The sequence below is a fragment of the Centropristis striata genome, chromosome 7 (genome assembly GCF_030273125.1).
Source record: "Centropristis striata isolate RG_2023a ecotype Rhode Island chromosome 7, C.striata_1.0, whole genome shotgun sequence".
Taxonomy (NCBI): domain Eukaryota; kingdom Metazoa; phylum Chordata; class Actinopteri; order Perciformes; family Serranidae; genus Centropristis; species Centropristis striata.
Window position 1 is genome coordinate 11,700,914 of NC_081523.1, and position 26,892 is coordinate 11,727,805.

At 40.7% G+C, this 26,892-nt stretch overlaps 2 protein-coding genes across 3 annotated transcripts; both read left to right on the plus strand.

The window, feature by feature from the left end:
• The first annotated feature begins 1,680 nt into the window (after window positions 1-1,680).
• Window positions 1,681-11,626, plus strand: rgmb (repulsive guidance molecule BMP co-receptor b). Of its 2 annotated transcripts, XM_059336418.1 has the most exons (3): window positions 1,681-2,142; window positions 6,603-7,156; window positions 9,303-11,626. In XM_059336418.1, exons 1-3 carry the CDS (start codon window positions 2,025-2,027, stop codon window positions 10,053-10,055), a joined length of 1,425 nt encoding a protein of 474 aa, XP_059192401.1. In that variant the 5' UTR covers window positions 1,681-2,024; the 3' UTR covers window positions 10,056-11,626. The 2 variants fall into 2 exon arrangements, with proteins under 2 accessions (XP_059192401.1, XP_059192400.1); XM_059336417.1 differs by lacking the exon at window positions 1,681-2,142 and having other exon boundaries at window positions 5,804-7,156.
• Window positions 11,627-15,998: 4,372 nt separating this feature from the next.
• erap2 (endoplasmic reticulum aminopeptidase 2) lies at window positions 15,999-26,435 on the plus strand. The gene is made up of 21 exons (XM_059336416.1): window positions 15,999-16,052; window positions 17,286-17,666; window positions 18,228-18,414; window positions 18,495-18,664; window positions 19,431-19,569; window positions 19,652-19,786; window positions 19,892-20,012; window positions 20,102-20,256; window positions 21,200-21,313; window positions 21,430-21,561; window positions 22,103-22,234; window positions 22,581-22,649; window positions 22,772-22,947; window positions 23,290-23,369; window positions 23,478-23,661; window positions 23,825-23,981; window positions 24,068-24,252; window positions 24,415-24,576; window positions 24,706-24,846; window positions 25,489-25,570; window positions 25,960-26,435. The coding sequence occupies exons 2-21, from the start codon at window positions 17,497-17,499 to the stop codon at window positions 26,104-26,106; spliced, it is 2,838 nt and encodes a 945-aa protein (XP_059192399.1). The 5' UTR covers window positions 15,999-16,052; window positions 17,286-17,496; the 3' UTR covers window positions 26,107-26,435.
• Window positions 26,436-26,892: the final 457 nt, after the last annotated feature.

Genomic DNA, 26,892 nt, shown 5'->3' on the forward strand with positions numbered 1-26,892 from the left:
TATTTTTGGTTTTAATGTGTTTTTAATTCATTTTTGTATGTGTGATAATTGACAACTGCAATAAACACAAAAAATGCATTCAATTGACACTTAAATAATAAGCTCTGCCTTTGTAGTTTCTTTGACTTGTTTTTGCAGAAAACACTGGAAAACAGTTTTATATTTACATATATTTGAATGCTAGACTGCATCACATGCTAGAAGAAAACCTCTTCAAACTTAAATAATGTTTGCTGATTTGCTCTGGATATAAAACATGGTTATATTGTGTCATGTCTTGAATGATGCAGATATTCTTTACTTTATTTCTCTCTAGCAGACTCATAAGAAACATATGTGGCATGACAGTGTGTGCTATTTATCTGTCTAGGAATGTACGCCACTGTTACAACTATTACAGCTTGTCAAATTAATGGGCATGTCAACCGCACCCTTTTAACTGTAGCTAAGTTTTCTTTAGTTGTTCAGGTGGAGGATTCATTTTATTCTGTTTTTATTTATTCACCTTAATCATGTTTGTTTGTTTTTTTGGTTAGTCTGTCTTATGGAAAGTAGAAACGTATGCCAGAAAAACTAGTTGAATTTGCTTTATAGAACCAAATCAACTGAAATAGGCCTGACTTATTTGTTAAATTTGCCTCATGTAACAGACCCCAGGGAATATAAGTTGAACTTGTGTTTTGTTAAATAAGATATATTTTATTTTTTAATCTATTTTTTACTTTTTTATTTTCTTCAATCATATTTTTTTAAATTGTGCAATCAAATTAATTTCAATTCAACTTTGAGTTGATTTATTCATTTTGAAATATATTTATGTATTTATTTTTCTGAATTTTTAAAATATAATTTTGTTCGTGGAAACATACAGTATGATACAGAGGGTTCAATTGTGCAGTGTTTCTATTTCCATTGAGTTAACATATTTATTTCTTTTTATTTATTACATTTTTTAAGTTTTTGTTTGAATATAGAACAGGTGAGGACTGAGACATTAATGCACAACCATAGGAGAGAGAGAAAATAAGTCACAGGCACGGTTCATAATGCATACAAAAAAAGATCCAGACAAATAATAATAAGATAATAAAAAAAGATAATAAAAATATAAAAAGTCCATTAATTTTGAGAATCTTCCAAGCAGCCTATTTATCAACCCTTTCCTCCTGCAGTCGAACTATTGGTTTATACATTATATGAACAGCAATTTTTAAATGAACTGTTCTATTTTTTTTAATTAGGGAGGAAAACAACAGATAAACACGAACATACATAAAGAAATATGGTGACATCTTAGAAGCTCTGGTTTGTGTTGATCAGCTCTCACTCTGCCAAATAAAATACCTTGGCAGCACTACATCGGAAACCCATTATTCTCTTCGGTGTACACAGTGATTTAATGGCATCTTACCAACGTTTTACAACTTTTATCTCCGGCCTCTTCATTATTTTGTACACTGCTCTCTCTCTCTCTCTCTCTCTCTCTCTCTCTGTGTGAGAGAGTGAGAGTCCTGGTAGGCGGGTTTTCCGCCAGCAGGGTTTGGTTGATTCTCTATTGATTTGTTGGAGGGGCAGAGGAGGAGGAGGAGAAAGTGAAAGGGGAGGAGTGGAGGAGAAACCCCGGCCTGGTGAGGAAGAGAGAGATGTGATTGTGCGTGTTTGGGACGAGAGAGGAGAGCACAGAGTGATCACAATCAAGGCGAAAGTCCGAGCTGCGGAGGGAGCGCACTTCGATCACGTGGGGGTGTGGATCTGTACAGGGGGGAAAGTAAAAGTGTCGTCGGAGTGACTTCTTCTACTTTGTTTTTCCTCCTCTCTTTGCCTTTCGACCCCCCCTCCACCCTGCATTCCGCGGAGCAGCTGTGTTTTAATGCCCCTGCGCACCCGCGGAGGAGAGGAAGGAGAGAAGAGTGAGGAAGAAGAGGCAGAAGAAGAAGAAGAGGAAGAGAGAAGGCCTGGACACCACCCGTCCTCGCCCTTCGGAGGTCTGTCCACTCTCCCCTCCTGGCCCTGCATGGACGGGGATGGGGAGAGCCGGATGCTGTTGCAGCGGGGCTGAGCGCCTCGCCTCCCCGTCTCTGGTGCGCCGCTTCCGGCCACTGCTGCTGCTGATCATCGCTCTGTGCTGCGGTGCTCACATAGGTAACTAACTACTCTTCAACACTGCTACAACTAGTGTGTCTCCCGGTCATGATCGCGACTAATCTGTAATTTCACGCACTTTGTTACACAATTTCGAACTAATTGCTTCTGCGCTGCACAAACTACAACCACTGTACCAACATGTATTTTAAGTCATTAGATCAGACACACTTTATTAGTTATTAAACGTTTGTAATCATTGCGTGGCCGATCCTTGTGCTGGGCCCAGTGCTGCCTGACAATGGCTCTCTCTCCAGCGGCAGTGCAGCAGTCTGAGCACGGATCGAGTTTCTCCTCCTCTCCTGGGCCGTCATTCTCCTGTCTGCCCCTTAATGGCTCATGGAGGAGGGGAAGAGAAAGGAAGAGAGGGTGGCTATCTCTCCTCATGTCCATATATAACAGCTTTACTCAGCGCAATGTCGAAACAAACAATCTATAAAAGTGTAAATCTATTCATAAAAAGTTAGGATCATAGCTGTGTTATGCCGTAAATCTCACTGATCCTATTGTGGAATACAGTTTATGTCCAGCTGCGTGGTGCAAAAATAATAAAATGCATCATAAGTGATAGTATAAAAGTGATTAAAGTTACATAAGGTAGATTCTTTAAAGGATACAGTGTGCTTTTATGAACAGAAATATGTTTAAATTCAAATTTAAATAATGACCAAAAACAGAAACTCACATATCCCAACCTAAGCCACATGCTGGACAAAACAAAGAATTAAACAAAAGAAGAGGGTGTTCACTGAAGGCCAAAAGTTAATAAGTTGTTTTTAAGGATTACTGACACTAAAACATATGATGACTCTTCTTTGTGGCTATTACAGAGGCTATAACTTACCTCCTAACCAATTATTTACCACACTGTTTGTTGGTTTCAAATTCATCGTCACAGATGCATTTTTCATACGGTGCAAAAAAAAGCTGTATAATTTCCAGAAACCAGTCTATTTGGGGGGCTGTATGTGTTGCTGTGTGTGTGCAGGGGGTCTGCTGTTGTGGCGGCTGTCTGTTGAGCAGTCACACCTCCAGTAATTAGTTTAACACGGCTCAGGCAGCGGGACAAAACCGCCTCTGCATGCTGCCTGGTGGGAACAGAGAGACCCACTTCACATTAAAGACCCTCTTGGCACCTTTTCCTACACATGTATCACCTGGAAAGAATGTGTATTATTTAGTCTGTGTTGATATATTTGTTGTAACTTGTGCAATTGAAGGCATCTTTGCTTTTATGTGTCTGTTTAGACGTTGAGGCAGGAACGTCTGAGTTGTTGACTATTGTTCGCACTCCTGAGTGTCTGGGAGAAAGTGCATGCTGTACTGAGCTCCTGTAAAGCTTTGTATCTTTAAGCTTGGAGGGCTGTTTGTGTGATTTGAGCTGTGTGTGTGTGTGTGTGTGTGTGTGTGTGTGTGTGTGTGTGTGTGTGTGTGTGTGTGGGAGAGGGAGTGCACACAACAAGGTGATCAATAAGCACTTCACAAGCCATTCCCCCGGTTGAGAGATGATCCCAGTAGATCCTTTTCTGATCTCCGGAGATCAGAGAAGTTGGAGGCTGTCGGGTAGGGAGACAAAGAATCACTAAACTGAGCCTGAGAGATTCAGCTGGTGGATCTTTTGACCTCTGTCTGATGGTGGAGAGGGTGCCTCGGGATGCGGGGGGAGAGAAAGCGGCCAGGGAATAAGAGGGCTGAGGGCGGAAAACACAATAGAATAGTGATATATCAGAATAGTGCTGAAGGAGGGAAATGATTTGAAAAAAAATCTGACAACAGATGAGGCTTGAGAGAAAAGAAAAGATGAGACCAGGGAGAGGGGGATGGAGTGAAAAAGAGAGGTTAATATTGTGGTATGACATGGGAGGAGTGGTGTGGGCATTGCTGCCTGTTTTATTGTGTCTATATTAGATCCTCACCCCAGGGGATGAAACAAACCAGACTTTGGATGTGTTGAGCATCAGCTCCTCACACGAGGAGTTCTTTATTCTCTTCTCAATATTTTCAAGTCAATTCAGTATTCATCGCATCGACTCGACTTACCACAAATTGCTTATTTATATGCATAGATTGGATTTTCTTTTGAAAGTACAGCTGTGCGTGCTTCGAAAGGACGCTTAGGAGGACGCCTTCACAAAAGGGAGATCACTGGAAGCCTTGAAGAGCAAAAATATGAAAGTTCTGCTTTAATCAAATGAAGCGTGATATGAAAATCCCCTTTTTTTGTTGGATGCATTCACAGGGAGGCAAGAGTGCAGGGTCAGCTGGTGTGAAACTTCAGCAGAGGCTTGTCATCAGAGAGGTTTTAACCTTTTATATAAGTCAGCGGTTTGAACCCGTGTGCTTCAGTTACAGGGTCGACTTTCTTCTCTGCTACGTCACCCTGCTGGGAAAATGTCAGTGAATGAGTGCTCTTGTGTGTTTTTGGAGTAGCTCATGAGTCTGATACCCCGTCGAAAGAGAATAAACCCACTCTGATTAGATTGGGAGCGGTATTTAGGTACTGCGAGGCAGATAGGAGGGAAAGAAGGAGGCTGTTGGTGCGCCAGTCAAAGACACAATGTGTCCTCAGTACTCAGAGCGTCTGTACAGTGGTGGCTGGCACCCTGTGCATGTGTGTATGTGTGTCTGTGGGTTGGTGTCAGTATTTAACAGGCAGGGGAGAGATTCTGAAGTGGGGTGTGAGTGGGGGTCCGTACATGCACCTTGATTCGTAGAACTCAGAGCACTACTGCCCCCAAATGGTGGCGCCCGACTCCGTCATGCCCCAAAATCAAATAGATGCACAAAGAAGAGCTGGAATGTGCTTTTTCTGCTTGTCTGTGTTTATGTGTTGTGATGTGATGGTGTGACATTAAAGGAATCTGTTGATGTCAGTAAAAAGCATGTACTTCTTGCTTTTGCTCGGTAATTAGGAGATCATACCACCATCTGAAGATCACTGGCTGTGTGCGTTTAAGAGAGGCACAAGCAGCATTCTTTCTAAGATAGCTATTTGTGTGTGTGTGTGTGTGTGTGTGTGTGTGTGTGTGTCTGTCCGGTGTGTGTGTGTGTGTGTGTGTGTGTGTGTGTGTGTGCAGCTGCCCATACACTGCAGAGCCTCTCTCTGGCCTAATCTAATAGGAGCACGCTGTGACTGATGCATTAGGTCTGGTCTCTAATCTCTCTCTCGCTCTAACTCCCTCTCTCTCTGATGATCTATGATATAAAAGGCTGGTTTGACCCTTGTTACATTCAGAAATATAGCAACAGATAAAACATCAGGGACACTTTGGGACCAAGAAATTTGTTCCTAATGGCTACACAAGGACAGAATAATCAGTCTTTTGGATGCATTTCTTTACTTCAGCCTGCTCTTGTGCTCATAGCTATAAACAAACATTAAAGTGGCAAAATCTTTAAGGTATATCTAATAAATGTGCATATTTTATCATGTATTTTCTGCTAAAGCTACACAGGATCACAAATATAGCAATACCCTTAAAAATGAGCGCATCTGATTTATCTGCTGGCTGATTTTATTAGCCGATATTGGCCTATTAAAGACGTATCAATATCTATTGGTATCAGCATATATGTTTTCCAAAATGTGTGTGTGTGTGTGTGTGTGTGTGTGTGTGTGTGTGTGTGAAAACTTTTACAGAAAATATAATGCAGAAAACTGATTATATAGCTATTTTTTAGTTAATTGATCAGCAATTGACTGATACTGAACATACACTGATGTTAATTAACTTCTTTTTTAAATTATTCATTTATTTTCTCAGTTTTCATTTCTATAATTGGTTGACAGTGTAATAAGTTGTATGAACAATGTTAAATAGACTTTAATAGAGTAATTTCTTTAAGATACAGCCTTGTAAGTAGTTTTGCATAGTCGTATTGGTGCCAAACCCACATGTAACAGGTCAGCTTTCATTCAAGAGCGGAAATTCTCTATATCAGCTCCTGTATCTGTAATCAGTGATTTTTTTCCCTGTCAAATCAATATTGGTCTCAAAAAATCCTGTATCAGTCAGGCTGTGTTTGCATAGCACACCTTGTATTGTCTTGCTCTCTATCTATAACACTCTAATGTGTGGCCCAGCCTATATGAGCAGTATTATCTCACTCCTCGTGGGAAAACGTTTCTTTATCTTTTCCCTCTGGCTGCTCTTTGGTTTATTACGCTGCAGGTTTATTACATTCACAGAGCGGCACTACTGATTCATCAAGACTTTTAACCAGTGGATGCTTCTTTTTCCAATTTTATTAGGTTGTAACTGGCTGGTAGCATTGTGTTTTCAAGTTCAAAGTAACCTTAGTTGTCTTCTGTGTGCACATGAGCCATTCAGCTCTCAGTGTAGTACATAACCACAAGGCATGTGATAAAATTTTAAGTCTTTTTAAGATGCTTATCTATCACTATTACTGTTACTGCAATTCTATCACGTTGCTAACAGTATTTCTGCATCTCTGTCCAGGTCAGTGCCAGGTGGCCACCCCTCAGTGCCGTATCCAGAAGTGCACCACTGACTTCGTCTCCCTGACCTCCCACCTGACGCCGGCCGTGGATGGCTTTCACATTGAGTTTTGCAAAGCTTTACGTGCATACTCAGCCTGCACCCAGAGGACCGCCAAGTCCTGTCGGGGGAACCTCGTCTTCCACTCGGCTGTGCTGGGCATCTCCGACCTCATGAGCCAGAGGAATTGCTCCAGAGACGGGCCCACATCCTCCACGCACCCCGAGGTCCCACACGAGCCCTGCAACTACCACAGCCGCACCCAGCACGCCCACGCACACTCCCACGTGCACGCACACACGCACTCCCACGCCCATGCTCACGGCCACGGCCACTCTCGGCCTGTCTACCTGTTCTGCGGGCTCTTCGGGGACCCACACCTGAGGACGTTTAAGGACAGCTTCCAGACCTGCAAGGTGGAGGGGGCGTGGCCTCTCATCGACAATGACTATCTGTCCGTACAGGTCACTAATGTTCCCGTGGTACCTGGCTCCAGTGCCACAGCAACCAATAAGGTGAGACGAGAAGTGTTTTAAAGTGGGAAGCAGAGAGAAATGGGCTTCTGAGGTCTAATTTGCTGTTGTAAAGGCTGAAAGAGTTACTTAAGTGAGAGCAGCTGGTGTAATGTAGTTCATGTGTGTGTTAGAGAGAGAAACATTTCCTACAACGACCTCTAAGTTGCTTTTGTGTTAGAAATCTTTTCAACGTCAGGCTGGAAAACACGCTGCTCCACTTTTCTCTCTCTCTTTCTCATTCTCTGTGTCTCTCGCTCCTTCAGACTCACAGGTGTGAGGCAAACAACCAGATCTTGTGACTATCTCTTGTGACTGAAGCCGTGTTGGAAACTTAACTTGGTTAATGGCTGCATATAGCCTGACCTCTAATAACATGGAATGAGATGTGTGAAAGGGCCCACTGTTTACTCATGTGTGTGTTTGCAAGTATTTGTGTGTGTGTGTGTGTGTCTCATAAGAGGCACTCCTTGCACTCAGCACTATGTGTGCAAAGGGTCTTTACCCTTTATGACAAAAAGACACACACACGTACACCCACAGACAGACACACGCACTGCCAAATGGATGGCGAGCCACACAAGGTGATCTTTGTGGTGTTAAAGAAGCTGTGTTGATATTTCCCTCGATGATCTGCCCTCTCTAGCTCAGTCAATAGCTTTAATTATTCAAACGCATACACACCAATGCATACACTTAGTCATGCACACGTTGACAGAAACACACACACACATTAAGCAAATAGTAGGGTTGCTACACTGTGGAGCTGAAGGTTTGACCTTGTGTCAGAGGTGGGGCAAGTTATTAGTCACGATTATTAGGGACACACACACACACACTCTCTCACATACACACACACACTCACATTAACAGCCCTCCAGGCTTAATGGCCTGCCAGGCCCCATTCCTCACGGCTGTCATGTGAACAAAGCAGCCATTCACCGGAACTATGATGCTAGTGCTAACCGTAATGCTCACACCACACCCTGTATCCACCACTGCCTCCACTCACCACGGAGCCCTGTGTTTTTTATTTGTGTGTGTGTGTGTGTGTGTGTGTGTGTGTGTGTGTGTGTGTGCGTGTGTCAGCATGTTTGCTTAGCTGTGTCAAATTACAACTTGTTAAAAAGTAATTTAGTCATTTCTCAAATGTAGTGTGATGAGAGTCAATAACCTGTGTAATGGGTGAATGTTAATATTTGTGATTGTGTGTGTGTGTGTGTGGGTCAGAGAGAGGGAGAGAGAGGGGGAGAGACCTTTTCACCTTATCTCTTATAGTGAGGGCGCAACTCTCAATTTTGCAAATACACAAAATACACAATAAAGATATTAGTTGAAACAATAAATCTGCTGTAAAAGTAAGTAGTTGCTGATTATTTGCTGTTAATCAACTAATCAATTAAATAGGACTCACCTAATTCTATTTGTGAAAGTTTAGTTTTATTTTGGTTATTTGCACATATGCATGTGCAGTATATAAATGACAATTAGTATGATAGAAATAGTTTACACATTGTACATGAAATGTTAGTAGTTGACAATGACCTGTTAAATGTCAATGGACTTTAAAAAGAAAAAGGATAAAAGGGTGTTTAAAGATATTTCCTTGACTTATTTATGATAGAGACAAGCAGCAAATCTTCATGTTTGAAAAGAGGAAAATATGTTGGGTCATTCAGGTTTCCTACAGGTACAGGAAATCTTTGAAATCATTTAATGTGATGTTTTCAAGAGTTGAAAAGTGCTTAGATTTTGAATATAGTGCTTGAAATGTATGTTATATTTGATGCCAAAGTCTTGCAAACAGCTGACACACTTTGAAACATGAAACTTCGTTGTGTTTCTCATGGATTTGTCACCCTTCTGCAGAATGCTGTCAGCAAATAATTTGGGTTGTTTATAGCACAATATAATCTCATTTAATGTGATGGAAAAGTGCAATAGTCCGTATGCTGTGTATACTGTTTCTACTGTATATATATATTTTAATAACCACATGTGTAAGGTGTTGGGAATGCTGAAACTGCTTGAAAAGTGCTTTATTTTTCTTTGGAAAAGGTGTTGGAATGTTGATCATTGCCATTCACAGAACCCATGTTAAACTAAAATATCTCCAACTGACTTCACACTCCTCTCTGTTTCTCTTCAGATCACCATCATCTTTAAGCCCTATGAGGGTTGTACAGACCAAAGGGTCTACCAAGCCGTCACTGACAACCTCCCAGCTGCCTTTGATGACGGAACCATAAGCAGCGGAGACCCCATCCACATTTCTGCTGGTGCAGAAGGTGCAACTGGGAAGGTCCGGGCTCTGTGGATCTCTGAGCGCAGCCCAGGGCGCCACGTGGAGCTGCACGCCGGATACATCGGCGTAACTGTAATCGTTCGCCAGCTGGGCCGCTACCTGACCCTGGCGGTGCGGATCCCAGAGGAGCTGGCTCAGGCCTACGATGCCACCCAGGACCTGCAGCTCTGTCTGAACGGCTGCCCCGGCGGAGAACGCATAGACCAGGCGGGGCACCTCCCCCTGCCCCTCTCTCCTGCTGCGCTCGGCCTGCAGCTTCAGCAGCTGCGTCGGCCTAGCTACTCCTCACAGACACAAGCATCCCCCTACGGTGCCACGCAGGTTTTCAGTGTGGAGGGGGCGAGGGAGCTCTGCAGGGAGCAGCTGGAGGTGCAGGACATTTACTTCCACTCCTGTGTGTTTGATCTCCTCACCACCGGGGATGCAAACTTCACAGTGGCAGCGTACAGCGCGCAGAAGGACATGGAAAGTCTTCACCCACACCGGGATAGATGGAGGATCTACCCCCGCGGCTCAGCCACCTCCGCCTTACACTCTGATTCTATCAAACGGCTGGCTCTGATCCTGCTGTGTGCTCTGAGTGTGGCACTGATGTAAGAGCGGGAGTGGGAGACTTGTGTATGTGTGTGCACTAGAGAGAGAGTGTTGGGAGGTTTTTTTTGCTGAGCACTGATACTGATACTCTCTCATGTAGAGAGGAAACAGAAGGCTGGACAGTTACTGGGAACTAGTGTTTTTGGCACAGGAGGTACTGGCAACACTAACTGTTCCTTACCTGGCAGAATCAGCCCTCTGGGGAATAACAGAAGATGTGATGACGGCTTTCACAATCTGTCTTCATCTTTGGATAAGACTCTTGACAATGACACAAACGTACCTGTGTGGGTGAATAGACTCCAAACTGTAAATAGCTTGTGTAATGGCGTAGAGTTTTTGTGTCATTCGATGTGATTTTTCTTTGATACCTCAGACAGAGGATGTTTGTTTTAACAGAAGCACTTTATTTAGTTTTTTTTTTTTTTTAAACAAATCCACATCAGTGTTTCTTCCTCTCACTTACTGTCCTCCACCAAAATCTCCAACAGCTCAAGTTTTGGAGACCATCTATAATTTTTATATGCTTTTTTGATCCTTTCAAAGTAAAAGTCTGTTGAACACAAGGAGCTGCCATTTTTGTTAAAAATGCATCATTCTTCCCGTGGCTGATTTGACTCTCATTTTAAGTCAGTTAATGTGAGTTGTTCTGTTCTGAATGTATTATGAATATTGTAACAGCAAATGCCATCAGTACTATTTTGTTGCTGTATGAATTTGTTGCTTTTCCTCAGTCCTGATTTCAAATGTGTGTGCGTGTGAAAGTGCGTGGGTGCGTCAGTGTTTTGTTTTTTTACCAGTTGATGACATGTTTGTTTCCTTTGAGATCATGTCATAGGTATTTCCACCTTTTTGCCAAGCGGCTCATGTTTGTTGCTCTCCGTATTCTTTGTTGTGTTAATTTGAGCCAAAGACAGATAATGTATGGTTTTTATGTATAAAGGAGATCATAACTCACCACCAAACCAGCACCCTTCTCCTGCTAACAGTTTCTCCTGTTTTTAAAGTTGCTACTGTATACTGTTTTACTCCTACTGCCAGAATTGACAAGCTGCTCCTTCCTGGGATACGTGTAAGACACTGCAGTGTGAACAAAACACTGCAAATCACTGAGAATGTTACCACACAGTCTGCTTAGATATATGTGGGAAATAAATGCTATTTGATACCTAGATAGACATGCCAACCCTCAAGATTATGAGTATTTTTAAGATGTAACATTCTGTATAATTATGCCCCATTTGGTCAGCCATATCAGCTTAGTCTCAGTTTTTGGCAATGTGATCTCTTACATCACGTGTGAGTGTCAGTTTGGTAAAGAGTGACTGGTCAATGTTGAAATACTTAACTTATTTATGAACGTAGTGTCCTGTAGAGGAAGTTAAGCTCCATATTCTTGCTGTTGTTGGATAATAATTTAAAAAAATGTCAGATGTGATTGTACTGCCACTTAGTGGTGCTCTGTTGCTATGTCAGTGTGTTACTCAAGGCGCTCAAAAAAAGAGAAAACATGGAGGAAAAAAAACTGTGTGCAAGTGTTTTATTTAAAAAACAATAAAGTAAAAACGATCCAAGCATACTTTCTGTTCATTGTCAAATTTAACAAAATTATGAAAGTTGCAAAATTATTTTTATTTGTAACTTCAGCCAGGTTTTCCCCACATTTTTAAAAATTAATTCAAGGACTCCAGGATTAAAGATAGGTAAAGATACACACAGATCCTCTCACAACCTAACACACACACACACACACAAATAACAGCATGTGCACTAACCCATCTGTCTGAGGTTAGGTTTCGATCAGATACCAAGTTTGACCTCACAGACAAGACCTGTTTTCAACTGCCACAGTCGGCAACACCTGGGTGTTGATGAGAAAAGGCTGAAAAGGGCGCGATAAAATATTTGTAGCATTCGTGGCGAGATACTGCAGGTGAATGAGTAAAAAGTGTATTACATTTTATGTTTAAATATGCAATGCAAATTAGGTATTATCTCTCTGTGCATTTAGGAGGAATCTGCAGATGCAATATAGACAAAGTGTAATAAAATAAACATACATGTATATTTTTTATGCTTTCTTTTCCACTAGTCTGAAAGAATACATATGGAAGCAAAATAACCCAGAATCTCAAAATCGTCAAAAGCGTGCACTGTCTCGCATTGAGAACTGCTACTCCTGTGATCCTGACAGTGGATCATTTCACATTTAATCCATGAGATTTCAATTCAAAACTCAGTGTAAGACCATAATCACAAAGCCAGCCTCGAGGGCAGACAATGCTCAACTTCTTCAAATACAGAAATCTTCACTGTGCAGACTTCAGATGAGAAATATTTCCCCTTTCTGGGTTAGTTTTCAGTTCAAGGACACACGGTGCATCAGAAGCCATCTGGAAGGTGAAATACATTGTTAAGATCTTAGAAACAGTTGCATAATATGTTAGATAACATCATATCGGACTGTAAGATAACACCATGAAGGTGAGTGACAACCTGATTATTTTCTGACTGATACCACTTTGGGCCTAATAATGCACACAGATTCAGCCACTTACCACTTAATAACAGCGTAGGTGGTCATCAAAGTGTTAAAGACGATGATCTTCATGAGAAGCAGCCTCATAACCACGACAACCACTGTGTTTGTCCACACAGCAACATCTGGAAATCAAACCACACAGACTTAACATAAGAAACAACATCTTTGTGGATTTTTTAAAAAAGTTTGCAAACAATTAAAATGTACCTTCTGTCTCTTCATTTTCATAGCAGATCTTATCTTTATGATCTGATAAAAGGATAAAAATGGATTAAAAATGGGAAATAAAGTTACTTCTTTTAGTGAGTGGGACGAAACCAGAGTCATGATCAGCTGTAGTGCTACCTGATGAGGTGGTGTGGTGTCTCCTGTGTCGTCTGTGACTCACAGAGCAGCTGTACGATGGCCAGTCACCGGTCGCCACGGTGATGATGGCCACGGCGCTGTGGCCACGATGCTTCTTGTTTACAGAAATGCTGTACGGCGAGCTGTACACGTGGCCTTCTGATGGTGACCTCCAGCTGACCTTGAGGTGGCCTCTCCTGAAGTCACTCACCATGCAGACCAGCAGGGTCCAGCCCAGCCTCTCCCCAGACAGGTGCACTGGTGGGGCCAGAGAGGCCAGAGCGTCACCCTCTACTCCTCCTGAAGATGATGGAGGACAACATGAAGAGGATGTGGATAGATGTTAGATTAGATAGATGTGGGGCGGCTGTGGCTCAGCTGGTAGAGCGGGTTGCCCCCAACCGAAGGGTTGGTGGTTCGATCCCTAACCGTCACAGCCTACATGTCGAAGTATCCCTGAGCAAGATGCTAAACCCCAAATTGCTCCCGATGCTGCGTTCATCAGTGTGTGAATGAATTCCCAATGGTGGCAGGTGGCACCGTTTAGGGTAGTCTCTGCCACCAGTATGAATGTGTGTGTGAATGGGTGAATGAGCGCAGTCTGTAGTGTAAAGCGCTTTGAGTGGTCGCAAATCGCTATATAAGTGCAGGTCCGTTTACCATTTTACCATTTAACATGTTGGTGGCTGTTGCTATCATACAGTGATAGAAAATGTAGTTGTAGACATTTTGTTTAAAAAATGACATGTTTGCTGTAAGCTTTTAACCTCTTAAAACCCACCTGCTCGCCCATGGATGAGGTGTAGGGTTAGACAAAGCTTATAACAGAAGAACTGTAAGGCCAAAACGCATGTATGAAATATAATTTGAAAGCAAACATCTTCTAGTTTGTTTGCTTAAGGCTAAAACTCTGCCTGTACAATATCAGTTCAAACATGTCTCAGAAAAGTAATTTTCAGTCTAGATCTAACCCTACCCCTAATTTTAAAGAACAGAATTTCAAACACGGATTTAAAATGTACACAATGCTCTCGTTTACGAGTTACATCTTTTATGCACTTAACACTATGCGAGATGCAGTTCCAAATATGTTAATCTTTATTTTGTGCTACAATCTTATTACCCTCATCAGCCTTTGTGATTTTGATGTAGTGACTCCATTGAAGGAGTCAATACTCCTCTATAGGCTGCCACCATTGATGATATAAAAACTAAAGTAAAGAGTGTGCTGTATGTTGTCAAGATTTAAAAGCTTTTTTAAAGGCAATTTTGTATTTTGACTTAACTATACTTTCAACAGCCACTGACATATAACTCTATTACTATATATAGCTATATTTGTCCTCTTACCTTTAGTGCTATTTAATAATCTATATTGTTTAGGTGTGAGTTGCTGAGTGGTGGCGATATTAGGCATGTCTGCCTTCTGTCGAATATAATAGAATGAGCTGGCACTCAACTATTTGCATTCAAAGCATAAAAAAAATAATTTGAGAAACTCAACAGTAATGCCTCTTTCCAGAAATCAATACCTGGTTTCTCAAGAAAATTCCCAGACTATGTTGTGGGTAGTTTCATGTAGGAACTATGGAAAGAGACTTTACTCCATGATATTCAACTCACACTTAAACATATTGATAAATAGCACTACAGGTAAGAATTATTAAAAAAATGATTATGTGGGATACATGTGGTTGTATTTTTGATTTTGCAATGAACTGCCTAAAAAAAACCCTGAAAAGTCCCTCTGAGAAGTTGATATTTTTTATATTTATAATTTTTTTTACCAAATAGTGATGCAGAGTTTTATGCCTATTTATTTTTAATCTTCAACCTAATCATGGATTAGAAAGTAGAAGCTCTTACCTGTCCATAAATAGATGATAGGTAGGTAAAATAGACCCCTGGATGGCTCCGTCATGTCTATAAGTTATAGTAGTTTTAGTGATCAGTGCCTCGTCTGTGTGTGAGAGTATGTGTGTGTGTGTGGTTCTAGGTGTGTGTGCACTTTGTGTATTTGTGTGTGAAACGGGGGCATGCCGTTTGGCTTTGCCAGGAGCATTGCATTATGGGGATTCACATGTCACATTGTTGTGACCTTAGTATACTGACAATGAAACCCCCCCCCCACCCCAACACACACAGAAGTAGAGACAAAGAGAGGGCTCTCACACATGGTGCCGATCTCACTTTATCTCCATTTATAAAGAGGACAAACACTGACAACAGGACAGTAATGTGGACATTAGAAAGTCAGTGAAGAGTCATTTGAACGACTGGAGACACACCTGCATATGGCTGTTAGATCTGAGGTAAGAAACTGATCATATCAACACACCCAGAACACACCTGCACACACACACACACACACACACACACACACACACACACACACACACACACACACACACATACAGACACACATACACGCTTCTGTACTTTGCCTGAGAACAAATTTAAATACTGGTTCCATGTATACACATACATTTATATATGTTTATAAAGCCCTTTATAAATGCCTTTTGTTCAGCCTTGTCATATAATTGTCCTTCCTAATCCATGTATTGTTTAGCTTCTTTTATTGTTTCCCACATGTCCATGATCTTATTTTTTTGGGTTTTACATTCTTTATTTAAAAACAAAGTGGGACTTATTGAAAACATCAGCCACAAAAATGAAAAAAAAAAAAAAAAACATGTTCCAGTGCATTATAACTTCCCTTTTTTACAGTTATCTTTTGACACTGACCAATAAAATCAGCTTTTTTTCCTAACTGGGGACATAGCTTTTGTCCCCAGTTGGACAAGCATCCACATTATAACTGGTCTTTGGTTTAAAATGTGTCCCCAGGAACACACACACACACACACACACACACACACACACACACACACACAAACAAAACAATTGTGTGGACTGTATTTTAGTTCTCTCTCTCTCTATCTCTCTCTATCTCTCTCTGTCTCTCTCTGTCTCTCTCTCTCACGCACACACACGCACGCACGCACGCACACAAACACTACTTTTTTTCAACAGTGGGCGGAGCTTATAAGAGAAAGTGAAACTGAACAGCAGGAACATGAGGGAAGGGTGATGAAGCTAAAATGACCGAGGTAAAGCTTTTCTTATTTTCTTATTCTATTTCTTACTGATTTATGTTACAATATGACCTCTAAAACAAAAGCCCGATTCACGTGACTAACTGTAACATCATAACAACCTTCCATAAGTGTTTACCTTTCTGCTGTAACGAACATAATCTATCATAATAATGAGCCCGGTACACAAGTGCCGCCTCTGTAGCCTGGTTTGACCTGCAGTTAATGCTCCTGCAGCTGTTGTCACCTCACAGTTATAGCTGTGTCCTCAGCTTGTTTTGTCTGCATGGAAAATCATGTGGCCTGTTTGTCACATGTTTGTCTCCTTCAGACTGTGTTGTGTTGATGTTGGGGGTCTAAATTTTACATGCAGGTCTGTTTGCCTGAATGAATGAACAAACTTCTCTGCAGAATCCATGTGTGATGCTTTCAAGGCCCAAAAGTGTCCCCTTGTAAACATAAACACCTTTAGCTCATAGATAGAAGCAGGTTTATTATATTATAGACTATATGAGTATATTTGTGATAGAGTAATCGTTTTAATGTATGGATAACAATTAAACAGTGGTAGTCAAGGTTTTACAGTCAAGATAGTAACCTTTGAAACCATAATCACAACTATAAACCTGATGGAAGAGGCAGGAAGACATTAGTGATGAGACATAGACATTTTAACGTTTCTGACTGGACTCGTGCACAGTCCAAAAAGTATTCAGATACCTTACTTAAGTAAAATACAACATTGTGAAATCTCTCCACTACAAGTAAAAGTCCTGCATTCAAAACGTACTTAAGTAAAAGTACAAAAGTATCAGCATTAAAATGCAAAGCATCAAAAGTAAATGTACTTTTTATTAAGAGTATGTATTAAATATTATACATATATTTAGATAATTTGTATTGATGCATTTATTTGAGCTGTTTCTTTAAGTTTATAAAGAAATGGCTCATTCTAAGTACTAACTATACTATTATAAGGTAAAAAAAAAAGTCCAATCACTTTAATCATGTTTTTAATGTAAAATATTGACCTTAAAAGTAAGTTAAGCTAAATATAGTGAAGTAAAAAGTACAATATTTTCCTCAAAACGTAGTGAAGTAAAAGTTTAAAGTTACATTAAATGGAAATACTCAAGTAAAGTACACATACCTCAAAATTGTACTGAGTAAATGTACTTAGTTACATTTCCCCACTTACAAACTGCATGTGGTTTGTTCTTACTGTAATCTTGCTCTAATGTCTTTCAGATTTAAGAGAAAAGGTCCTGAGACTTTTCATTCAGCCACATTCTGATAGATTGACACCTGGACAAATCCTCCCAGCAGGCATTCAGTGCTCACATCGGGTGGTCCTTCCTCACTCCTCATGTTTGGGATGTGACCAAGTTCAATACCAGCTGTCAGCCTGTCACACAGTTGGCTTTTTTAAAATCAGTGGTTAAAGAACATTTCCTCCACCATGGTCTCTGCGAGGCTGTTAGTGCTGTCTCTATTCCAAGTGTCTCTGGCTGCGTCTCAGCCCACCCAGAGTTCACAACAGGCATCAAGCCCTCCTCACCCTGCGGGAGAACCGTCTCCTTTGGGATCTGGTGATCTGTCCTTCCCTTGGAGCCGTCTACGTCTGCCAAGGTAATGTTCACGCTTGTTTTTTAGCATCCAAGATTGCCAGACCTCTTTCTTTTCGTACTTTATATGGGGGTTAGTGGGTCCTCCATTGCCCGCCTTCAACTTGTACAAAATGCTGCTGCACGTCTTTTAACTGGCACAAGAAAGTATGAGCACATTTCACCTGTTTTAGCTTCACTGCACTGGCTGCTCTGATTTTAGGATTCATTTTAAAATTATTTTATTTGCTTTTAAAGCTTTAAATGGTCTTGCGGTCTTGCTCCTCCTTACCTCTCTGAGCTGATTTTATGATTTTACGATTTTTTGTTTTTATTTGTATACATGCATATTTTATTTTGTGCGGGCAGTACATTTTACATTTTATTTTATTTATTTATATCCCATTTTTAATTTATTTTATCTTATTGCATTTTACTGTTCTATTGTTTACTACATCTCTTTGTATTGTGTTATCTATTTATTGTTTGTGCAGCACTTTGGAAACCTTGTATTTGCTAAAATTGTGCTATATAAATAAAGTGGATTGGATTGGATTCTAATGCATTGATTGTTTCTTTGTCTCAGGTACATCATTCCTCTTCACTACCACCTCCTCCTGCACCCCAACCTCACAAGCCTCACCTTCACTGGCTCAGTCCAGATCCAGATTGATGTCCAGAACAACACAAACTGGGTTGTATTACACAGCAAGGGTCTGCAGATTTCCAAGGCCACCATAGTGGACCAGAACCTCGCTCACCTGTCTGATAAGGTAGTTTATAACGAAGAGAAGTTATTAAAGCTTACTTGCTATTGTTACCCACAACTTCTCTCCATCTCTTCCTTTTTTAGGTTCTTCCAGTTCTTCATAACCCTTCCCATGAGCAGATTGGCATTTTCTCTCCTAGAGTGCTCAGCAGCGGCCAAAAGTACTTTCTGTATATTGAGTTTGGGGCGCAACTTGCAGACGGCTTCTATGGCTTCTACAAGAGCACCTACAGAACCAGCACAGGAGAGACTAGGTAAGACCAGATATATCGCTTCACAGCAAGCTTAGCAAAATATCTTACAGATAATTATCTGTAAGGGGTTATTGATGGTGGAAAACGGCATTTTCCTCCATTGTCCGAGAGCTATAAACTATAAAAAAATAATGCCAGTTGTGTGTAGTATGAGTTTAGACATGAAACACGTTTTAAATAGAGCATAAAAGACAGTAGTTTCTGCCAAACAAAAGTTAGCGGTGCCACCGCACATTCTCTCGGCACCTCGAAAGGTTGCGGAGCGGTCCGCACGTTCTCACGGCAAGTTCACTTTTCATACATGTGGCGTGTGCTGAAAAAACAGCGTACGTAATGTTTTTGTGCGTACGCAGCGTTGATACATGAGGCCCCTGGTGCCCGTGGTCAAGACGTAATGTTGATGTGAAGTAGTTTTAGGCTGCATGAACTGCGTATTGTTTTATTTTGAAAGGAGAAAAATTTCTGACAGGATTCTGTATTTTGATGTCGTTAACAATGTCATGTCAATGCATGTTAAGCATATATTCAGACAGCTGTTCTGTATCTAATAGAGAAAGAAAAATGGTTGAACTATGTCATTTCCTTTAAGATTGGCTGTTGAGAAACTCACTTATTTAGTTTAGAAGAGAGCATCTGAGTTTTACAACATCAAGAAATGTTTTGGGAATTTGTAAAAAAAAATGATGACACTGAAGAGATACTGGAAGTGTGAAGTTACAGTTAAATTACTATTTGAGTATTATGTGCTGTTGACATCTCTTTTCAGAACTTTAGCTTCTTCTCACTTTGAGCCGACCAGTGCTCGGATGGCATTCCCTTGTTTCGATGAGCCGAGCTTCAAGGCCAACTTCTCTGTGCGGATCAGGAGGAATAAAGAGTACATTTCTCTGTCCAACATGCCCATAGTGAGTGCTGCATGCATGCTAGTTACCACAAATGTTCAGAGGTATGTGAAAAGGTCTACAATGAAGCGTTTGTGTATTTCAGGTCAAGACGGTTGAGGTAAATGACGGCCTGCTTGAGGACCAGTTTGATGCAAGTGTACAGATGAGCACGTACCTCGTAGCTTTTGTTGTCTGTGACTTCAAGTCTGTCACTGCAACAACATCTTCTGGGGTGCAGGTGAGGCATCCTTAATGATATTTAAATTTCTAAATTTCTTGTAAACAATATTTTTATCACAGAGACACATTTTTGTTGTTTTTTCACACACTGTTGTGTCTGTAGGTGTCCATCTATGCTGCTCCTGAGAAGCTGCAGCAAACCCGCTACGCCCTGGAGGTTGCTGTCAAAATGCTTGACTTCTACGAAGAGTATTTCAACATCCACTATCCTCTACCCAAACAAGGTATACTTTGTTCAGTTTTTCTGTAACTATGTTTCTCATATTGTCTGTCATTTCATTTTGCTGTCACTTTTTTGTTTCCCCTCTCCCAGATCTGATCGCCATCCCGGATTTCCAGTCTGGTGCGATGGAGAACTGGGGTCTGACCACCTACAGAGAGACCAGCCTTCTCTTTGATCCATTCACATCCTCCATTTCTGACAAACTCTGGGTTACTATGGTGATTGGCCACGAGCTCGCCCATCAGGTGAGAGTTTGACACTGTGTTTGTACTGGACACTTCTCAAAGTGTGGTCTGTGGCACTCACGAATTATCATTATTTTAAAAATAATATATACATTTTTTTTTTTCACAAAACTAAGACTTTTTAAAAAATTATTTGTATTTATATATACATTATACATAAAAGTTCATATATTACTTTCCCACTCTGAACAAATCATTATTTTATTTTATTATTTATTTTTTTCATTTATTTTTTTTATGCACTAACTTTTTGTCTTTGATCATTTGTTTAGGTTTAGACTTGCTTGTATGGTTGTTTTATGGGTATTCTCTGTTGATTCTCTGTTTTTGATACATATCTCATATATTTCTTTTTGCAAACAGAATTACACAAATACTGCTTTTACTATGATTCAGATCCTTAGTGATGCAGAACAAACAAAACATCAGGGGTTCTACTTTCTCATAGCACAATTGATTTTTTCAATTATTGATCAAGGTCCACTTTAAGACCTGTCCATTCCTTTATATGCAGTCCATTTCCTCCAGTGTTGTTCAAAGATTGCTATATTTGTCCTTAAATGATGGGTTAGTTTTTCCATCGAGTAGATTACCTCAACAATGTCCAGCCACTCTCCTGGCTGTAAGTGGTCAGATTTTATCCAGTTATATGTTATGACTTTTTTGCATGTCAGTATCAGAATTTTAAATAGATAAGCATTTTCTCCTGTAGCACAATATCTGGTATTGAACTCAATCAAATATATGTCTAATACATTTCTCTTAGGTTCTTCATCCACATGACTTTCAACATATACAGGCACCTTAGACAAACACAATAGGCTACGCCAGTTTATTCCAAAGGGACATACATGACAGGGTTCAAGAGGTCCTTGGCTGAAAATAATGGACCACCTCTGCTCCAATGACATGCAGGATTAATCAAAATGTGTCTTTCCTGAAGTGGTTTGGTAACTTGGTGACCATGGACTGGTGGAACGATATCTGGCTGAATGAGGGATTTGCCAGATACATGGAGTACATTTCAGTGGAGGCCACCTACCCGGACCTTAAAGTGGTATGTGCTTTGTTTGTTTAATCTGATCATTGTGTGTATATTTTATTAGTATTGTTAGATTAATATTAAGCCAAGGAGAAAGTACTGACAATCCTGTTCTGTGCACAATCTTGCAGGAGGAATATCTACTGGACACATGTTTTGCAGCAGTTAGTTTCGACTCGTTGAACTCCTCTCGGCCAATTTCCAGCCCAGCAGACAACCCCACTCAGATCAAACAGATGTTTGACACTTTCTCCTATGATAAAGTATGCTCTCAGTCATATACATGTCATCTGTTACTCACTTCTGATTGACCTGGTTTGAAATGATTGGAAAACTCTAAACACACATTTGTGACTGCATCTTCGTAGTGAACTTGTAACAAAAAATCAAATCTTTTTTACATTTGTGATTAACATTCAAACTGCTAATTTGGGGTGGCTGTGGATCATTTGGTAGAGTGGTTGCCCACTGATCTGAAGGTTGGTGGTTCGATCCCCGACCATGCAGCCTACATATCGTAGTATCCTTGAGCAAGATATTGAAGCCCAAGTTGCTCCTGATGCTGCGTTCATCGGTGTGTGAATGAATTCCTAATGGTGGCAGGTGGCAGGTGTGCCCTGGTATCCTTGGCCACCAATATGAATGTGTGAATGGGTGAATGAGCGTAGTGTGTTGTGTAAATGGAGTGCACTTATATAGTGCTTCTATCCAAAGCGCTATATAAGTGCACTCCATTTACCATTTAATCTGCAGCATAACCTGTCAAGGCTTGATTAAACAGAGCTGTTCTCTCTCTCCCACCAGGGAGCATGTGTCCTGCACATGCTGCGACACTTTCTGACAGATGATGTGTTCCAGCGGGGGATAGTACGATACCTCCGCAAGTTCAGCTACAGAAATGCACGCAACCAGGACCTGTGGGACAGCTTAGCCAATGTACAGACACAAATCACATTAATTGTGAAATTCATAATGGATGTTTTAGATATTTTATTTATTTTTCCTCCTTTGAGACTCTCATTGTTTCCCATCATTTCATTATTATGCTTAAATCAGTTTGCTAATAGTTGCATAAAGTTGGTAATTAATCAAAATCAATATAATGTCTTTTTTTAATGCGATTAAAGTGATGTTGTCTTTGGTCAGTAATGCATTGCAGTGTGCCCTGTATTATATATAATTGAATTGGAATTGAACAGCTGCCTTTAAGGAAGATACTTTCCAAATTTTAAAACATTATGATGCACATATCATTTGCAAAAAACATTATGTTGCTTTCCAGACATGCTCTGAGGAGGACTTTATCTCAGGAAAACACTGTTACAGCAGCAGCCAGGCCGCCAAGAACGCAGTGAGTAAACATCCACTCACTGATCCTTCTTTATGGTTTTCTTCTCATACATTTAACACCATTTACAAGATTTATTTTATGTCCTTGGGACCTGGTGTGGTCACATGTATTGTCTCCTGCAGTACCTATTTGCAGGGGAACACCTGGACCTGACAGCCATGATGAACACTTGGATTCTGCAGAAAGGCATTCCTCTGGTAACTGTAACTAGGAGGGGGCCTCGCCTGGTGCTTAGACAGGACAGGTTCCTGAGGACAGTGTTGCCTTCTGACCAGCTCTGGTCCACATTGCAACAGGGGTGAGCATGCACATGCACTTACCTACATAGGAGTCAGACACAGACTTGTCATGCTTTTGCCACTTTTTGTGTATGCATCTTTTTGTGGTTTTATGTCTCTTTGTGGTCATTATGTGTATCTTGGTGTTGGTGTTTATGACTCTTTGTCATTGTTTTGTGTCTTTTTGCATATATTTTGCATCTCTTTGTTTTGTCTTTGTTTGTTTCTGGGTCGGTATGGGTCTCTTGACCGTGTGGGGTTTGCTCATGCAACAACAATATTACCTTTAATCTGAAGTAACCCCTGAGTTTAAACTTGAAATTTGATATATGTTTAAAGTGATTATCTCTTTTCTTGTATAGTTTCCTTTGGCATATCCCTCTGACATACAAGACAAGTGCTTCCAGCACCATCCACAGACACCTGATGACAACACAGACAGGTAACAGGGAAGAGAGAATATGCTCACGGCAATTCATCCATATCTTTACTTTTGTTTTGCCGTTATGTTGTTTTCTATCCTTCACTTTGCTGTTTGTGTCTCATTTAGACAGTATACATATAGGAGAGGATGTCAGCTGGGTGAAAGTAAACACTGACATGACAGGCTATTATGTGGTTCATTACGAGGATGGTGGTTGGGACGAGATGGCAAAACTGTTGAGGGAAAACCACACTGCTCTGAGCTACAAAGACAGGACTCAGTTGATACACAACTCCGTTCAATTGGTCACGTAAGCATCTATGTGTGTACATGCATGTGGGTTTGTGTGAGACAAGACAGTCGGTGATGTTTTTTCCGTAGTTTACACACACAAAAAAGCATCTGGAATCTGCATCTGTTGAACAAAACCCCTGAAATAACACCTGAACTTTTAATCTTGTATGTCTCTAAAGGGCAGGTCATCTGCTGCTCAATAAAGCTTTAGACCTGATCGGTTACCTGCAGAAGGAGACACACACTGTGCCTCTCCTTCAGGGACTGGGATACCTGGAGGCCTTTTACCGGATGATTGAGAAAAGGAATGAGTTTGACGTAACAGGCAGCCTGGGGGTAGGAAGACAAGAGTATACATTTAGTATGGGTTGTATAATGTCGGTAAATGCAGTTAAGGTGAGGTGCTGTTTCTTTTTGTGCAGAGCTATATCCTGCGATTTTTCCGTGCTGTCATTGACCAGCAGACGTGGAGTGACAGTGGCTCTGTGTCAGAGCGACGGCTGAGGTCAGAGGTCCTGTCACTGGCTTGCCACCTGGGTGACCCTCTCTGTCTGGAGCGGGCACGTCAGAGCTTCAAAGACTGGCTTCAGTCCAACGGTACACTCAAGTACGTTTGTCTAAATTATACTTTAAACACACATCATTATCAGACAACAACCCCCTTGTATCATTCACATAAACAGCAGCTATTCCCTGGGCAAGGCTGGACCATATCATTTCATATTTCATCATGTCTCTAAAGTTCACGCTCTGCTTGTGTTTACTCTAGCTTGCCAACTGACGTGACAGAGACAGTGTTTTCAGTCGGAGCTCAGGATGACTATGGCTGGGCTACACTCCTACACACATACAACATCTCCCTCTCTGCAGCACAAAAAAGCAAAATCCTGTTTGCCTTGACCTGCAGCAGAGACACAAGCAAACTGAACAGGTGCATCTTCTGGCTATTTCATTTTTCACACAGTTAATGCTGCCACCATGTGGAAAACATGGAGTATTGTATCACAGTACTGCAGCCAACAGTTATCATATATTTATTCTGTGTGTTTTTGTGTTGCAGGCTGCTGGAGATGGGTCTTGAAGGGAAGGTGATTCGATCACAGGACCTGTCCTCACTCGTCCTGATGGTGGCCAGGAACCCGCGGGGACATCACCTTGCCTGGAACTTTATCAAAAAGAACTGGGACACACTGGTTCAAAAGTGAGTGCAACATAATGGAGACATTGTGAATGGACAAATAATGTGATGCTACAAAAATGCATTTTTCAAACGGCAGTAATATCTTATGAAGTTCATTGTACATACTCTGTAAGAAGTGCTTTCTTCTCATCAACCTGTTGTTGTGAGTTGGATGTGTGTAAACCAGTTTGACCTGCTGGACTGCTAAACTGGATTTTGATTTAATGACCTGGTTATACCCATGGGTGGATTATGAGACAATGAGCTGGTAGGCAGAGACGTGCAAAAGTATTTTTTAGTCATTTTGTGTCTCTTTGTACTCATTTTGTGTCTTTTTTGGGAATTTTCATGGTAATTATGTGGCTCTTTGTAATTATTTTTGGTCTTTTTTGCTAATTTCGTGCCCCTTTGTGGACATTTTGTGTCTGTTTTGGTCTTATTTGTAATCATTTTGTGTCTCTCTGTGGTCATGTTACATTTCTTTGTTGGTGGGATATGTAACATTTTGAAAGGGAAGGCCAACCTGTACCCAGTAGGCCCATTCAGTAATCCGTAAGCAACACATTATTCCACAGCTACGCCAGCCCTAAATAAGAGTGTGTGCATATGTAGGAAGAGATATTAATCTGTGAGCGTCTTCTCTTTTGTCTTTCTCCTCTGCAGGTTCCAGTTGGGCTCATCTTGTATTAGAAACATCATCATTGGCACCACAGGCCAGTTTTCATCTCCAGAGGAGCTCACTGAAGTAAACACTCTTTCATTTTAAACTTATCTACACTCTGCAAGGCAATGTAGAGATTACCCATATTTCAACATGCTATTGGCATTGGCAATACCAGCAAGATTAGTGAGAGTGAGGATAATTAGTTATGGCAATGTCTGAGAAACCTTACCTGTTTTTGCACCAGCATTTGTACTCTAACCCTTACAAAAATATAATTCTGTTCTGCCTTCAGTTATAAAGTATTCCTAATCATTTAAAAAAAACACCTCTTAAGACAGAACAGATGTGTGCTTACCTCACTTCAAACATAATTGTGACTTTAACTGAAAAATAAATTTACATTTTTCTGGTTTAATTTCAGTTGAAAGCCTTTTTGTGTTTGTGTAAATATGTGTATGTTTGATCCCCAGGTGCAGTTGTTCTTTGAGTCCATCAAAGAGCAAGCGTCTCAGCTGAGAGCTACTCAGGTTGCCCTGGACAATGTGCATAAAAATGTTCGCTGGTTTGAGAGGAACCTTGAGACTCTGAGAAACTGGCTGAATAAGCAAATTAAGTGAAAGACAGCCGAAAGAGAGGTGGTATTTGGCAAATGCTACAGAGGGGATATTTGAACATTTTTAAAAATTTGTATGTGTTTTTATTTGCGTAAAGTTGACAGTTTTGTATTTTAAAAGGTGTTTTGTAAATCTTGTTTTGTAGAATAAAAAATTGAATTGGAAGAACTGGCAGCTTAGCGAAATACTGTGCGTGTAAGGGGCTCTGCGTGTACCATGAATATTATGATGTGTGTGTGTGTGTGTGTGTGAGAGAGAGAGAGAGAGTGAGAGAGAGAGAGAGAGAGATGAGATACTGTGTAAATGGATTCTTCACAAAGCAGACAATAAAAGTGTTCATTGTCCCTTCTGACACCTTTGTGTTTTTTGTATGAACTGAAACATATCCTTGTGTAGGTTTGGTTTTCATGATATCAAATATTTATTTTAGGGTTGATAGTTGTGATGGTAAGAATTACGCATAGGTTTTGGTTGGTTGAGGCTAGACATGTAACTTTTAGAACTGAGGTTAGGATTAGCCTACTGGGAATATACAATAATGAAATGTCCCCACAAGTATAGTAAAAAGTTGTGTAGGTGTGTGTATGTGTTTGGATTTTGTCATTTAAACTATTCTTTTGAGGTTTCAAGCCTGGTTTTAGGGTTAAAATAAGAACTATAAACAGCCTAAGATTAGGGTATGGATTAAGTTTATATCGGGTCGAGGTTAAGTAAATTTAATATGTCTTGAATTTACAGAACTGAAATGTCCTCAACCATAGTAAAAATGTAAAAAAGTGTGTTTTGGCG